Consider the following 18,274-nt stretch of genomic DNA (forward strand, 5'->3'; position numbering starts at 1 on the left):
CTCCAGTCCGTGGAGACCTCCCCTGAGTCCAAAGATGCTCTCATAATTATGGCTAAGGGTTTGCTTACTTCCTTTGCCACCTCCTTTGATATAACTGGATAGATCCCATCCACCCCCAGGTGCCTATGTTATGTTTAGCTTCAACAATTCCTTCTCCATAAGTATATGTCATATACTTAGATTTCAGAAAAGCTTCTGACACATTCCACATAAGACTGCTGTACAAAGTGGAGTAGTATGGAATTAGGGTTGAGTTGCTACTAAGTGATGGTTGAGTAGGAAAAGACAAAGAGCAGTTATTAATCGATATTGCTCTTTACGGACTATTGTTAGTGGATTTTGCAATGTTCAGTGCTGGGCCCATTGTATTATTGCTTTAATTTATGAAATTTATCAATTAATGATACTGATGATGGCATATTAGGCTTAATGTTTAAATTTACAGATGATAAGATGGTTAACGAGTAATCAGGTTATGCTGCTGCTAGAAGATTTAGATCAATTAGGCAGATGAATTGAGAAGTAGCAATTTAACATTGACAAATGCATAGTACTTCACATGGGTAGCAGTAATTCCAGATTAATGTACCACCTGTTTGGGACCACACTCAGGGTAGCAGAGAATGAAAAAGATGAGGTAATTGTGCAGTCAGATATAAAGTTCTCTGAGCAGTGCATACAGGAGCCTAGATAGCCTGTGAGATTTTGTCAGTGATTACAGAAATTTTGCCATCAGAGAGTGTTGGAATGAGGCATTTAAGGTTGTACAATGATTAGGCCACATTTTAAGTAGAGAATCTAGGTCTGGAGGTCTCATTTTAAGAAGGATGTGGATGTCTTGGAATGAGTGTAGAGAACAGCAACCAGATTAGTGAGGGGGAACAAAAGGGTTTTCTTACCAAGAAAGTTCTCAATACTGCATCTAGGCACTGTGAAGAAATCTAATGGCTTGGAACGGATTGCTTAAGCTCACTGTGGATTGCATTGTTCCTCTTGCTCAGATTACACAATTGAGGGAAGCATAGAGGGGAGACAAACTTCAGGAACCCCCCTCCTCTCAGAGCCATTTATTAGCCTTCATCAATCTTGTGAATTTCATAATTCCATGATCTTCTTTTTGTTCTCGAGATAAGCTGATGATGTGTTGGGCAGAACTCCATATTCTTTAGTGCCATCTCACTTCCTATTACTTTTTCCTTTTTATACTTCATTAATCACTTCTTTTTTGGTGAGCATGAGGCTTGTGTACATAAGGAATTTATGTTTGCAGTGGTGCATTTGACTCTGGAGAATGTTCTACCAATCAGTTAACACCCGCTATAATAGCAAAGTACAGTCAAATCTTGTTAATACAGAGTTCAAGGGACCTAAATTTTCATGTTTTGTAATAACAAGGTTTGTAGTAACAAGGTCCCAAAAGTGTCAAAATTTATCCTTTTTTTTGTACTTACTGTATAAGAATAATAATAAATAATAATAATATCGAAAATAAATGAAAAAATATAATAATTTAAATTAATAAAATAATAATAAAAATAAAATATAATAAAAACAAAAGCCTTGTCTACCAACACATTTTTTAAAGATTTTATTTTATTTGTAAGATAAACTAAGAGAAAAGCAATTAACGGAAATGTAAATATTGTACAGTATATATGTTGATATATACAATATTTTAGTATCACCGTAAAAAGAAATATAGTCTTAATATAAAAGGACATACAAACCATTAACTTTTTAATGAATTAATCAAATTTAAAGAAAGAATTCAATTTGTTTGCACAGTTTTTGTTATGCATTTTTAATTACAGCACAGACATTATAAAATGCAATAGTTGTTTCTTTATCAACATTACTGCCCAAAATGCATTGAGCATCTATATGCTCAATGCATTTTGGGCATCTTTTTTAGATAGCAGTGAGCACGCACTTCTTTACTTTTGCTGTCGCTGGTAACAAAAACATCATCGTTTTGCTTGGTGCTCAGCAATTCTTCTGTCCACTTTTGATAAGGAAGACTGAAAAATTCTGACCATAAGCCAAGCGCTTCTATTAGCCTCATAATCACAGGGCAGCTGATTAACTTCTTTAAGACATCTAAGCTTGAAAAACTTACCAATCACAAGTGAGCATAGTTTTGTACTGCCATCTGAATTGCAGCATTACAGAACAGCGAGTATTAGAAAACAGGCCTTGTGTGTCAGGTTGCATTATATCATCAAAGTTTCTTGTGACGACCAACTAACTGGTTAAAATAAATTTATTAAAATAAAAAAAAATGATATATACATAAGATAAAACAGAAATAAAATAAGATAAACATGTTAAAATACAATAAGATAAAAGCCTTAAAATACAGTAAGATAAAAGCATTAAAATACATAGTAGCTTTCAAAGCGAAGTGCCTTTTCATCAGCTAGTCTGTGAATGGCATACTTCAGTATATATTGATGGTTACAATACACAAGTCAGCTGGGCATGATCATGTATCACGAGTCTGGTGTTCAGCAAAGCAGAATTACATACACGTGATGATGCAGAATTACATACACATGATGCAATACAGTACATTCTATAATAGGATGTAAGTGTACTCCCCCCCATCCGATTCATAGTACTATTATTGGTGACTATGTGTAGTGCTTCAAGCCATGAGCGCTGGCGGTAATCACGTGAATAGTCGACGATTTCAATATTCCATTGGGGATCAAGATTGTGCTGCTCAACCAATAATGTTCGGTGACTGCGGAGCGTTCAAAATTAGTGGTTTGCAGAGCCACCTCATGCTCAGAAACCCGATCTTTCAACCTTCTACCAGATTCACCTACATAACACCCCCCACAATCCGGACATGTAATACAGTATATGGAACCACTCCGTAGAAAAGGAGGAATAGGTGTTTTCACCTTAGAAATAATAGATTGTAATTTCCTCCCTGGAAGTTGCACACATCGTATGTAATGGAGACAAAATCCTAACTATTGGAGATTTCTAAAATTAGGGCGGAGCTTTCAAATTGCGGCTATGGAATTCTGCTTTACCGACACCAGACTTGTGATACATGATCATGCCCAGCTGACTTGTGACCATCAATATATACCGAAGTACACCATTCACAGACTAGCTAATGAAAAGGCACTTCACTTTGAAAGCTACATGTATTTTAATGCTTTTATTATATATATTTTGATGCTTTTATCTTATTGTATTTTAATGCGTTAATCTTATTTTATTTCTGTTTTATCTTATGTATATATCTTTTTTTTTTCTTTTTTTTTTAATAATTTTATTTTAACCAGTTAGTTGGTCGTCGCAAGAAACTTTGATGATAGAACAGCAAGTCTTTGTTTACTTAATTTTACACCATGACAAGACTCTCCTCGAACAGCAAATGTTTTGTTTGGCTGCAAATTATAAAATAAACCTGTCTCGTCAAGATTAAAAATATCCTTTGCCTCATGGTCCATTCTTTTCAAGAATGGACCATACAGAACATAACCAGTCTGAAGGCTTTTCTTGGTAGACTAATCCAGACTTGCTGCAAACATTTCACAAAACCAAGTTATTCCTGTTTTTAAATCTTTGGAGCTAGTCAAGGCTGCATTTGAAGTTGCTAATTCCATATTGCTGAGTAGATAATTTGCCTTTTCTTTCAAAACCAGACCTGATATTGGCAAATTATATGCACACATTTTTTGGTACCACTCGAAAAGTTCTGTTTAAAGCTTCTCATGTTTTGTACTACAAATTCATTTCCTGCTTTTTATCACTGCTCCAGTGTCACACACTTCAAGTTTTTTTTCGGTTTTTCAGTATTGTAGATAAAGTAGGTAAAGGGATGTATTCCTTTGCAATGTCCGTTTTACTTCAATCCATCCTATCAGTCTCCTGTATAATTTTCAGTTTAATTTTCAGGCTTAATTCCGTCCATTTACATTTTGTCGCCATAACACTGCTAGATAAGATTTAATATAAACAAATTTTTAAATTAATTTAAAGACACAAGTTCCAAAAAAGACATCAGCTAAGATAAAATGGCACAAAAAATAGATTACTGTAGCAAAAGGCTCTTTGAACTGGCCTAGCAATATCAACTGGCCATAATCCTGTGGAGAGTGAGGGAGTGTATGTAAACAACTTAGAAAAACGGTTTTTATTCTTTTGTTAATTTAACAGCTCATCCTTTAGAAAGATGTTTTACCGAGTGCACTTACATTTTAGATACCATAAAATGGTTTTGTTTAGACAAAAGTAATTTCTAACAAATCAGTGCCATCCTTTGAGAAGTAGAGAACTGGGTGGCCAGAGGCAATAAGAGGGGTCATTAGCATTAGTAGAGGCATATGATGCAAGAAAGCAAGCTTATTCAGCATCAGCCAAAAAAAAAAAAAAAAAAACACACACCACTCCCATTTCACCCCTCTGTTCGCTCGAAATACCTGTCCAGTTGAGCCTTAAATTTGTTTAGGCTATTAACTTCAACAACAAGTGATGGAAGTCGGTTCCACCAACCAACCACCCGCTGGCCAAAGGCAAATTTCCGCACATCTATCCGACATCCGTCCTTTCTCAATTTAAATTTATGCCCTCTGAGCTGATTATTCTGAGCAAGATGAAGAATCCCATTGGCATTGAGCATGCTCAAACCATTCAAAGCCTTATACACCTCTATCAGATCACCTCGCCGGTGCCTAGTCTCCAGACTCTGTAATTTGCAAAACTTAAGCCTTTCTTCGTAAGAGCAACCCTCTGTTCCATTCACTAATCTTGTTGCCCTTCTCTTTACCCGTTCCAGCAGCTCTACATCTTTCTTGAAATGAGGCCTCAAGACCTGTATACAGTACTCAAGATGTGGCCTAACCATTGCCTTATACAAGGGAATAATCACCTCCTTATCCCTGCTAGAAAAATTCCTGTATATCATTGACAAGACACCATGAGCTACTCTTGCAGCTCGTCTGCACTACTCAGAGAACTTCATATCTGCCTGCACAATTACCTCCAGGTCCTTTTCATTCTCCACCACTGTCAGTGTAGTACAGCAGAGTTGATACGTTGCTCTGGGGTTACTGTTTCCCATATGTAGTACTTTACATTTGTCAATGTTAAACTTAATTTGCCACCTCTCAGCCCATCTGTTCAACCTTTCCAGATCCTGTTGCAGCAGCATAGCGTCAGTGGTGTCCTTAACAACCCTGCCAACCTTTGTATCATCTGCAAACTTGGAAATTAAACTTGATATCCCATCATCAATATCATTCATAAACACCGAAAACAACAACGAACCCTGAGGAACTCCACTAATAACATTAGTCCACGTTGAGCAGTGTCCATTGATTACCACTCTCTGTCTTCTGCCACTCAACCATCCCCTTATCCATAGCAGCAATTTGCCTCCAATGCCACACTGCTCCAATTTGTGCAGCAGTCTTCCATGTGCAACAGTATCAAAAGCCTTTCTAAGATCCAAATATATAATATCAAAGTCATTCCCTGCATCCAGTTCTTTTGTGACTACATCATAGTATCCAATCAAATTGGTCAGGCAAGACCTGCCCTTAACAAAACCATGCTGCGTCTGAGCTATAACTGAATTCTTGTCTAGATGATCCTGCAGTGCTTCTTTAACCAGTGCCTCCATTAATTTACCTGGAACAGAAGTTAAACTAACAGGTCTATAATTACTTGTGTCAGCCTTTGATCCTCCTTTGTGAATTGGGGTTACATTTGCACATCTCCAGTCTATGGGTACCTCCCCTGAGTCCAAAGAAGCTCTCATAATTATGGCTAGGGGTTTGCTTACTTCCTTTGCTGCCTCCTTTAATATAACTGGATAGATCCCATCCACCCCAGGTGCCTTTTTTATGTTTATCCTCAACAATCTCTCCTCCACTTTCCTCTCAGTTATTACAAAATCATCCAGCTCACTGCCAATGTTTACTTTACCTACATCATTCTCCTTCCTGAATAACTCCTCATGCGTGAATGTAGATGCAAAATACTCGTTTAGATTGTTAGCCACCTGAGCAGGATCCTCAACTGTTGAACCATCAATATCCAGTGGACCAATCTGATTCATCCCTTTCCTTCTTGAGTTTAAATAGGTAAAAAACTCTTTTCTGTTTTTCTCTGCATCCTTTGCCAAGGATTTTTCGTAGTCTGCCTTTGCCTGCCTAATCTCCTTTGTGACATGGTTACAGACCAACTTATATCTATCATAGGCTTCCATGTCACCCATTAATTTGTATGTATCCCATGCATTTTTCTTCTCTGCCACATGTCTCATTAGTTCATCTGACAACTATTTAGGCCTAAACCTTGAACAATAATTCTTAGTTGGTATGTAAAGCCTGGTAGCCTCCAAGATTAGTTCCTTGAATGCTTCCCATTTTGAGTTTGCTGTTGGTAACATCATCAGTTGGTCCCACTGTATAGAATTTAAATACTGTCTCAGACCATCATAGTCGCCTTTACGAAAGCAATAACCCTTCCCTTTACCCCTAATGGTAGTTACCTCTTTGAGTAAATCCCACTTCAGCACACTGTGATCACTGCCATCTAGTGGTTCATTTATCTGCAGATTTTTAATGCATGAAGAATCACTACTGATAATCAGATCAAGAGTATTGCTCCCTCTTGTTGCCTCACGAACATGCTGATGTAGAAAACAATCATTCAACAAATCCACAAAAGCCTTGCTAGTGTGCGAGTGACCAACCCACAAATTCCAGTCAATATCTGGGAAATTAAAATCCCCCATTATAAGACTCTCTGATTTACTGGCCCACTCTATTTCCCTGTACAATATCTTATTATACTCATCAGAGTCATTAGGCCTATAGCACACTCCTACTCTCAATTTTGATTTCCCTATGCTTATGTCACACCAAACTGACTCGACACTGCCCTGTCCATCGATGTCGACTGGCTTCACTTCCTTGGACTTTATGTGTTTCTTAACTAATAGCATAACCCCTCCTCCCTTCCTATCCTGTCTATCCTTTCTGTAGAAGTTGTACTCCCCAAATTCCAGTTCTGCATTCCTTATATCTGTGTGACACCACGTCTCTGATATCCCAACAATATCTGCATTTGATGTTTTGAGCAATACCTCAAATTCATTTACCAAACTCCTAGCATTGGTGTATACGCAGGTATACATGCACCTGTTTCTATTCTTGGCTACCCTAACACGACCCATGTGTTTACTTGTACCGCAATGACTCCCTGCAATCTCTGAAATATCCTGCATCTTGTTTTTCAGGCTTCTGCTCATTTCAATAGAAGCAGTGCAAGAATCACTTCCACCTCTGCCAGTGGCTACTGTTAATCTATTAGTCCTTGTATCCGCCCCAACTAGCAGTTTCCCGACCCACCTAACTCTGCCTCGACAGAATCAGCAAAAATTCTTGCACCCTTTCTATTTAAGTGTATCCCATCCCTGTAGAAGCAATCTCTCCTGTTAACAAGTAGTAACAAGTAATAATGGACAGCTGTGCCAAGATTTGCATTAAACATACAAAATAACAATATTTCTCACAGGGTGAAAATGAACTTTGTAATACATATTAACCAAATTTTGTAATAAACAAATATATTTACATAGAAAAGCTTATCCTTTTGCAGGGGTGTGTGCTTCATATAAACAAGTACTTTCTATAAAACGAGTTTGTATTTCACATTTCGACAGATAATGAGCATGGTGAGACAAATTCCTATCATAAAATAACCACCTGAATTACTCTGAATTATCAAAAATAAAAGCAGAAGAAACTTTGAATTAAATATAAATTTAATACGAATCTTCACATTATGCAAAACAGGAGATTAAAGGGATGAAAAAATACAGCAGAACCCGGATAAGAAATTGCAGCGTAAGAAGTTTTCCCCTGTACTAGGTTTGGTTTCTTAAGCCCCAATTTCAACTTTATATGTTGTAATGTATTATTTTCCAGCTTAAAAAGTTTCCTGGATAAAAAGTTTTCCAGCATAAAAAGTTCATAATAAATAATACACAGTGTATTATTATAATGACGTTTTCCAACTTAATAAATTTTTTAAATATAGAAATTATTTATTTTTTTCTTCAAGAGGAGTGTTTCCATTTACAATGGGTTTCCTCAGCCTACAAGTTATTTCTTGTTAGGAATTTTTTTCTGCCATAAAGTGCGGTTCAAGGTGTCATGATCGGTTAAGCCTCGGGCTGTCATGCACTCCCGTACTCCGTCCATCCATGTCCTCCTAGGTCTTCCTCTTCTCCTTCTTCCAGAAGGTATCCATTCCAGGATAGCCTTTGGATATCTGTTTTCTTGCATCCGTTTTACATGTCCATACCATGTTAGACGCTTTTCTTTGATGGTGTCAATAACAGTCTTTCTCACTTCCATTTTTTCCCTTATGTCTTCATTCCGTTTTCTGTCTCTTCTAGAAGTTCCTGCTGAGCATCTCCAAAAATCCATTTCTGTGGAGAGCAATTTGTTTTCCGCTCGCCTATTCAATGTTCAGGTTTCCGCTCCATACAATAGAAGACTTTGTACAATCTTTTGGAATATAAGTTTCTTTGTTTTATTTAGGATATTTTTGCTCCACAGAACAGAGTTTAACATGCCGATAGCCTTTCTGCCGTCTGTAATTCTCTTATTGATCTCTGCTTGGGATGATCCATCACTTTGTAAGATTGATCCCAGATATTTGAATTTATCGACTTGTTTGATTTTAAAACCTGCAATATTTAGAACGTGTCCTGGCCCTGAAGACAACATTTCAGTCTTTCTAAAATTGATTTTTAGACCCCATTGTTTATATTCCTCAAACAATTGACGACATGCATACTTTGCATCTTCTAAGTCTTGTGCTATCACCACCTGATCATCTGCAAAAAGTAAATTGTGAATATAGGTGTTCTTATTAATCGGCAATCCCATTTTATTACATTTTTTTGACCAGGATCTTAGGCAGATGTCAATATAAATTTTGAAAAGTGTTGGCAAACATGCAACAACCTTGTAATAAGCCTTTTGAAGTGTGGAATTCAGGTGACAAAGCTGATCCCACTTTAATTCTGCATCTATTATTCCTGTAAATTGCCTTAATAATGTTAATCAGTTGTCCATCAATATTTGTCTCTTTCAGTGCTTCCCATAAGAGTTTTCTTGGAACACTGTCATATGCCTTTTCAAGGTCAATGAAAATCACAAAGATTTTTTTTCCTTTCGATTGGCATTTTTCAAGGATCTGTTGTATTGTTGAGATATGATCTACACATGACCTCTCAGCTGAAAAACCACTTTGTTCTTCTGATACCTCAATTCGGGCTTCTAAATGGTTCCTGATCCATTTTCCAAGGATCTTTAACAGCGGGTTCAGGACGCTGAAAATTATTTATTTTTAATATTAAAAAATATTTAACAATATAAATATTTGGTAATTGAACAAGTTAGTGCCAAGCATCATTTTAGTTCATAGTAAACCACTGAAGTAAGTGAAACGGCATCGTTTTTGATATATATGTATCTCATATTGTGAATGCCTTCACGAGTTGCCCTGATATTGCACTACTTCCCTAATATTGAACTATCTCGAAGCGTTGCTTATTCGAGGTAGTTCAATATTAGGGCTCGCTGTGAAGGCATTCGCAATATAAGATCTAACAGAAACAATGCCATTTCACCTAGTTCGGTGGTTTACTATGAACTAAAATGATTCTTGGCATAACTTGTTCGATTAGTGAATTTTCCATAGTCTGAATCTTTCAGCGCTAAAACATTTTTAATATAAACATTTTGATATAATGGGAGTGACATATTGCAATTGTTTTCATCAATATTCATAACTGGATATGTAGACCATGTTAAGCATTAAGTTCTGATGGTTGTGAACAGTTCTGAATTACTTAGTGGATTGTTGTTCTGTCTTATTGTAATTGTGACCTTTTAAGGTATGTTGAAACTCCAAAGGAGCTCATTCTTCCAACTTGGTAATGAACAGAATGTTAAGCAATTAGAAATATTCAGTTTAAAAATATTTCCCATAGGCAGAGTAAAATATTTATAAATTCTGAAATAGTACTTAAAAAAATCATCTTTAATTATGCATGTGTATCTTTTCATTTTTATTTGTGTACTTAATATTTCATACCCTTAGGTCATTTTCCCTTCTAAAAAGTTCTAAATCCCCAGGATGAATTACGGCAGAACCCATCCTCTTGAATGGATTCTACTGTAATTAGAAGAAAATTGAGTTAAGTAATTTCAGATTATCCATGCTTAACCATTATTAATATTTAAAGCATACATATTTACAATACTATATACACAAAACAAGAAAAGTAGGGGGGAAAAAGTACTAACACATGAATCTCTATTAGGAAGGTAAAGAAATGCATCAACATCACATCCTTTAAATCCATAGCTATTAACAGTTGAACCATATAAATGAATTGCACAACCAGGAAAAAATTCTTGTAAATTATCACAAAGAGCTGAGGCAAAATGTTGTCTTTCCTTAATTTCCTTTAAATCAATTGACAACAGTTGCTGGATTTTTGAAGACTGGTCATCTACCTGTGATGGAAAAAAAGGGAAAAACAAGAAAATGATAAGTATACGTATATATAACAAATTACCCTTTATAATTTTTCAGGACAAAAAAAAAAAAAAAAAAAAGATACAAAAATAATATCAAAAAATATTTAGGTCAGCGATAGCAAAAATGTGGTAAGCTAATTACCACATTTTTGTACTAAATAATTATACAAAAAAAAGTTTAATGTCATAAATGGCATGCCATTTAAGGTACATATTAAATATTATAATTAATAACCTACTTTTTCAAGGGAAAAATATTCCATTAAGCACCCAGTTTGTTTTTTTAGTAGAGCCTCAAAAACACAGAATTCAAAAATCTCCAACTTTCAAAAATCTCCAAATCTTCAAATTACACATTATATTCCATTAATAATATTGAAATAAATTTATTTGTTTACATATTTCCTAGACTGTATTTCATTGTTATTATGTATTTGCAACATATAAAATCATTCACTCTGCAAAACATTGAATACTAGTTCAGAGTACAGTAATTAATAGTACATTAGCATGTATTTAGTTCTTAAGGCAATTCAATTCAATAGATTTCTTTACTTATGCAAACTCTAGAAGGAAGAGGATGAATCTGATTGGTCCACTTGATGTTGGTTGTTCGACTGTTGATGATCCTGCTCAGATAGCTGACAAACTGAATGAGTATTTTTCATCTACATTCACACATGAGGAATTCTGTAAGGAAGGGGAGGACAGAAGTTTCCTAAACTCTAACAGGGAGCTAAGTAATTTTGTAATAATGGAGGAGAAATTGTTGAAGTTAAACATAAAAAGGGCACCTGGGGCAGATGGAATCTATACAGTTATATTGAAGGAGGCAGCGAGGGAAGTAAGCAAACTCTTAGCCATAATTATGAGAGCATCCTTATATTCAGGAGAGGTCCCCATGTACTGGGGATCTGCAAATGTAACCCCAATTCACAAAGGGGATTCAAAGGGTGATGCAAATAATTATAGACCTGTTAGTTTAACTTCTGTTCCGGGGAAAATAATGGAGTCACTCGTTAAAGCAGTGATGTAGGATCACCTAGAGAAGATGCAGTAATAGTTCAGACACAGCATGGGTTTGTTGAGGGGAAGTTTTGTCTGACCAATTTTATTGTATACTACGATGTGGTCACAAAGGAACTGGATGCAAAAAATAATTTTGATATCATATACAGCCAATCTGTGTGCTGAATTTGATTGAAGCAAAAAAGAAATGTTCGATGAACATATAATAAAATTATTTATTAAATTTTTTTATCTCATGTGCAGGAAAAATGACAAAAGTGTACAAAATTTCAAAATTATAAATTACAAAAAGAGAGAGGAGACGGGCATAACATCAGCAAGTTTTACCTTTCGAGAATCATTGCCAGAATTTACTCTCCAGCTGATAAGCATGCCGCTACGGAAGTTGAGGGCTGTAGAGATTTAGAAGGGGTTTTTACCAACACATCACAAAATTTCTCTGCAGCTGCAGAATCGGCACTGACGACTTCACCTCATTCTTTAATGTTTTGGAAACCAGCGGAATGCCTGAACTTATAAAACCACCTGTTGCTTGCCACGAACTTGGCTTGGGGTTTGCCGTACTTATCCTTAATACCTTCATAAATACTTCTTGCTTTTGTTTGAATGGACATTGGACTCTGGGGCACTTGCTTCTGAATCTGATTTTCCATCCACATTATTAATAGCTTTTCCATCTTTGATATAGCACCTGAATGCTGTTTTGCGAACACTGCTGACCTTAAATGCGGTGATCCATTAACATGTTCTTTTATACATGCACTGTCCCTTAAAATTTAACAGTATTCACTGTTTAAGCAGCGAGACCTAATTCCATGCAATAGATGACAAACTTTGTTCTGCTTTGTACTTCTTAATTAATCATCTTCATTTTTAAATCAATTCTGTTTCATTTCCTAGCACTGCCAACACTTGCACTTTCCGTTGGTCCCTTTCCCTTCACCATTGTAAATAAGTAAATAGGAATGAAGAAAAGATTCTGAAAATTTATTAAGTTTTTTATATGATCGAAGATTTCAGGGAAGGGGAACTCATTTCACCATAATATCGTAACATAAAAACCCACAGAATTCCAGTTATCGATATTGTCGCAAATGCAATAAGATAGAGTTTACTATCCATTTATAATTACATTGCACTAACAGAAAAGCCCAATAAACCGGAAAGTGCAAACTGTTTTTATTGTTTTATGGTAGTGATATCCACAAAAGTGTTTTAGAAAAATATCACAAAGGCGTCAAAATTGATTCTTATAATGGAACATATAATAACAATGAAAGTGTAGTGCAATTTCCATTATAAAAATAACCTTTTAGAGAGATAAACAGCTTAGTTATATAGCGAAATTTAACTTCCAAGGTCTTGGAATGAATTACTAAAAAACAATGTGTTATTGGGTTCACGTTACGATATTTTCACAATATGATGGTGTCTCTGGATTGGTTGGTTGGTTGATTGATTGATTGGTGGATTTATTTGGCACATCAGCATCTATGGCCATAGTGCACCATACATAGGGTAAGTATGGATGTTATTTCTTGCAGGTAGGGATAATTTCTAAACTATGGCTACAAAATTATTATTTTATTTTTTTTTTAATTAGCTAAAGGAGGTGATATATATTAATCCTTTTGAGGAAAGTAATTATGTTTGAGCCATTTATTTTTTTACCCAAGATTGAAGCAAGTGCAAGAGGGTCTTTCGTTATGTCAGTAGTGAGAAGGTTCTGGTGTTCTCTTACATGTTTTGTGCATTTGATAAAGATATGTTTCACGGAAAGTGTAGTATTACAGTGATGACACTGAGGGGGGGGGGGTCTCTCCTCTTTAGAGATAACCACGAGTAATGTTAGTATGTCCAATTCTCAAGCGAGCTAATACAGTCTGTCCTCGTATAGCACGATAGTTGTGTTCCTAGAAATCCACGTGCAATGCAAAATCGTGCAATCTAAACAACAGGCCCTAAGAGAAAAGTGGGGTTAGGTGCCGACCACCCAAGATTGAACACACATTTGGAACCAAAACATTACCAAACACAATAAATAATCGGGTAATTTTAATCGTTATAAAATACGTAAGTATTTTATAACGATTAAAATCGTTATAAAATTCGTAAAATCGTTATTTAATCGTTATAAAATACGTAAGTATTTTATAACGATTAAAATACGTAATAAAAATAATATTATAATATTTTTTTATTTTTATTATAATATAATAAATAATAAAAATTTATTAATAAAATAGTAAAAAAATTATTATATTAAATAAAATAGTCGTCAGTATAAATTATAATACGCAAGTCGTAATAAAATGCTTACGTATTTTATTACGACTATTACGTAATAAAATATTGCTAATGCTTTTGCTTCTATCGTAAGCAAACTTGTTTTTTGTTTGATTTTCTATCCAAACAGATGACAGCCATTCCATCTCTTCCAAGTCTTTGTATCTTAATCTAATGGATTTTAATTACACTTTGTGTTGTTCCTGCTATGAAAGTTGTTTTTATTTTCTCTGCATTCTTTCTAATTCTCGGCGTTGCCTCATTTCGGTCTGTAGCACGTGCAATATCACATGATCTTTCATTTTGCTCAAAGCGTTTCACAATTTCATATTTTTTCTCTATCGACAGAGGCGGACTGGCCATAAGCCTTACTCGGGAAATCCCGGTGGGCCGGAGGCCGGTGTGATTTTGGCCATAAACTGTAGTATGAGGCCACTATAAATTTTCCCGGGTAAGAATTTTTGACCCAGTCCACCTCTGTTTATCGATATTGCTTCTTTTTTTTTTCTCTCTCTCTCTGAATCTGCAGTGTCTTCGCCAGGACGCTTCCTTTTCACACCTTTTAAGTATTTTACTAATTTTTAGGGAATAAAGCACAATTACAAAACGAGGAGGCACGCTTGATACACATAAACAAAGCTGCGCCCGTGTAGCAACTGAATAAACAACACCGTAAAGGCCGAGATACACTATTAACACTCACATTTTACTAAAGCACATTTCTGGGGGTTACTACCATAAAACAATTTCCAGTTGCGTTTCTGTTAGTGGAATCTGTTATAAACTGGCAGTAAACTCCATCTAATTGCATTTGCGATTATATCAATAGCTGGAATTGTGTTGGTTTTTACGTTATTATGGTGAAATGTGTTTCCCCTTCACTGATATAAAAAACATAAATACATTTTCAGAATCTTCTCCTCATTGCTATCGTGTTGCGTTCGGTTCGGGTGATTCTGCGTTCGACTGCCATTTCTTGTAAACACAAAGGCGAATCGTGCATAAGCGAATTCGGTTCGTGTTATATAAGATATCGTTTCCCCTATTTATAAATCATGTATGATCGAATTCGTGTAATGTAAACACGTGTTATACGAGGACCGACTGTATTACCTCCTGCTGTCGAATTGAACTGAAGCTTGAAGGCCATCGCTCAAGATTTGGTTTAATACTTTGAAGTTTATTGTTAAGCTGCTGCTGCCATGATAACTGCCACTGGTACGTGCATTTTTCCTGGATTATTGGTGTATAGTCTTCATGAGAGACTTTCCACTTGCTGTCAGGTGGTAGGTTAGCCGATTTGGCAGCATTGTCCGCTAGTTCATTCCCAGGAATTGCCATATGTCCTGGGACCCAGCAGAAGCGCATGTTTCTCCCAAGTTCCGATAATGTATGCAAAGAGGCGATTATTTCTTTTACAACTGGTTTTTTTTTTTTTTTTTTGATTTGGTAGTTGTTGGCGCATCGGCTTCTGTGGCCATATTGCACCTCCCAAGGTTTTTGCAGTACTTTGATCCAAGCCCGAGGCGGGAATCGAACCCGCGACCTTTGGGTTGCCGGGCAGGTACTTTACCCACTCGGCTAGCCCGGTCGGCTTTTACAACTGGGTGAGTGATATTCATGGTGTTTTTCAGTGCTTGAAGTGCGCTTAAAGAATCTGAGAAAATCATGCTGTTTTTAATATCGGAGGACTCAAGGTAATTCAGCGCAATCTGAATTGCTATTAGTTCGGCTGAGAATATACTGAACTCACATGACAACGGTGTCTCTGGAATGGATTAATATTGTAAAGCAGGGTCCAATGTATTCCTGTACATTTCTGGAATCCATAAAAACAATTATATCCTTTTATGTTGTTCTATATCAATCAACGTTTGATCTGGTATGGGATTGAATGTTCTGAATTGCCTGTGTGTTGTAAAGCTGGCATTATACTAAGGGAATCTGTGAAAATCATTCCTTTTCCCAACCAGTGGGGTGAAAGTATTCAATTGTGATTTGAATAGCTAATTTTTGAGTATGTATGCTGCTTTCTTGCAGCAGCTGTATTGACTGCTGTAGCATAATCTTTTGATTTCAACCTGTCAACCTACATATTTTTTTAAATTTCAACCAGTTTGTGTACATCAGCATATAATGCTGATGTACATAAACAGGTTGAAATTTAAAAAAAGGTAGTGTATAACATCACTGCCTCTACTTTACAAGCTGATGATCGGAAGGAGTCTGAGTAGTGGATATGTGAAAGACGCTGTTAAGGTGCAGTTATGTAAAGGAGCTGGGTATATCCTTGATCTGTGTATGCCATATCCAGAAATTTAATTAATTCATACATGTTCCTCCCGCACAAAATTTTTACCTTTTATATATATTTATTTAATGCATCATGAATAGCCAAACTAACAGAACAAACTTATTTGCAAAATAATCTAAACCAAAGACTGCCTCATTCATTTCACAAATATATGTGGTCTCAGTTCAAATCTCAATAATGTCCATTTCTGCCAAATACCACTAACTAATTCTGACAGAATTTCAGTTAACTACCACTCATCTTAGCTGACCTAATTATTTGCTCTATGATTCCTTTCACTTCAAAGGCAATACTGGTGCATGTCTGTTCTGATATTATTAGTCAGAAACATCCTAATGTAGATTCTTCTAGGGCTTAAAATCTTTTCAGATAATTTTTTTTCCCTATTCTGTCATGTTCATTTGTTTCCTCCATCATTCTCCCAAGTCCACAAATCACTCAAAACATTTTGACTTCCTTTTTTGAAACTCAATTTCTTCACTCTATCTTTCCTAATGGTGAGAGTGAGGTAATTTTCCTTGGTGATTTTATGGTTCACAAGTCCAGATGGCTTCCATTTTCTAGTCACATGGACCCAGATGGCCAAGATTATTAGACTTACGATTACTCTTCACCTTATACAATTTGCACATTTACCTATCAGAATCCCAGTTAATCCTAACCACACACTCACTATCTTTTCCAATCTGAACAACTCTTCAAAGTACAGAGTTAATATTTTAGTAGTCCTATAGGCATCTCAGATCACAAATTAGTGATAGTCTCTTCTCCAATGGACCTGCTCCCTAATGGCCATTCTCAGATTCATTTCCTTTGACATTACAATGATGCAAAATGAAATGACCTGCCCTAGTCCAATTCTCTTTACCTGGATTACTGTTTCATCATCATCAGCCATTTTGAATCCAATGCAGGATGAAGGCCTCTCCAGCAAATTTCCAGTTCCTTCTGTTTTGTGCAATGGCCATCCATTTACTACCGACAAACTCTTGAATGTCATCTATCCATCTCCGTTTTTGTCTTCCAGGTTTTCTTCTAGCTCCTCTTGGGTACCATTCTTTTATTTTCTTAGTCCATCTGTCATCATGTCTTTGGGTTATGTGCCCTGCCCAAGACCATTTCACTTCTTTAGTTTTGATAAGAATGTCCTTTACTTGCATTTGCTGCCAATCCATGTGTTTCTCTTCTTACCAGGACCAGGGTATGTTTGCCAGGGGCAAAGGTTGATGACGTTGTAGAGCGGATATCATCTTTTAAGGGCACAAAAGGTGATGTACACGTTGGCACTAATGATATTAAGAGTAGAAGACCGGCGGAATTACTTAACAAGTACAAGTCACTGTTGAAAAAAAGCCGTGAATTAGGGTGGAATTTGAAAGTGTCTGCAATTCTGCCCAGACACGATGGGAGGGAGTATATGATGAGAGCCCTGTCGATCAATTCGGCCCTGGAAAGATTGTGCAAGGCTCAAGGGGTAGAATTTTTTTTCAACCTGGTCTGTACTTGTTAACAGGAGAGACTGCTTCTACAGGGATGGGATACACTTAAATAGAAGGGTGCAAGAATGTTTGCTGATGCTATCGAGGCAGAGTTAGACGGGTCGGAAAACTGCTAGTTTCGGGGGGGGGGGGGAGATACAAGGACTAATAGATTAACAGTAGCTGCGGGCAGAGGTAAAAGTAATTCTTGTACTACTTCTATTGGAATGAGCAGCAGCCTGGAAAATAAGATGCAGGATATTTCAGAGACTGCTGGGAATCATTGGGGTACAAGTAAACACATGGGTTGTGTTAGGGTAGCTAAGAAAAAGAACAGGTGCATGTATACTTACGTGTACACCAATGCTAGGAGTTTAGTAAATAAATTTCATTTGAGGTATTGCTCAAAACATCAAAGGCAGATATTGTTGGGATTTCAGAGAAGTGGTGTCACACAGATATAAGGAATACAGAACTGGAATTTGGGTAGTACAATGTGTACAGAAAGGATAGACAGGATAGGAAGGGAGGAGGGGTTATGCTGTTAGTTAAGAAATACATAAAATCCAAGGAAGTGAAGC

The 18,274-nt window shown here is 36.3% G+C and overlaps 1 protein-coding gene across 1 annotated transcript in view; it reads right to left on the minus strand.

Moving 5' to 3' along the window:
- LOC150083082 (speckle targeted PIP5K1A-regulated poly(A) polymerase-like) overlaps positions 1-18,274 on the minus strand; it is a 209,143-nt gene that overhangs the window by 106,989 nt on the left and 83,880 nt on the right. The window contains exon 4 of the mRNA XM_090378385.1: positions 10,350-10,562. Within this exon, the coding sequence (XP_090234511.1) occupies positions 10,350-10,562 (213 nt within the window). The remainder of the gene's footprint in view (positions 1-10,349; positions 10,563-18,274) is intronic.

Source organism: Mastigoproctus giganteus, chromosome 7 (assembly GCF_048544385.1).
Source record: "Mastigoproctus giganteus isolate SK-2022 chromosome 7, ASM4854438v1, whole genome shotgun sequence".
NCBI classification, from domain to species: domain Eukaryota; kingdom Metazoa; phylum Arthropoda; class Arachnida; order Uropygi; family Thelyphonidae; genus Mastigoproctus; species Mastigoproctus giganteus.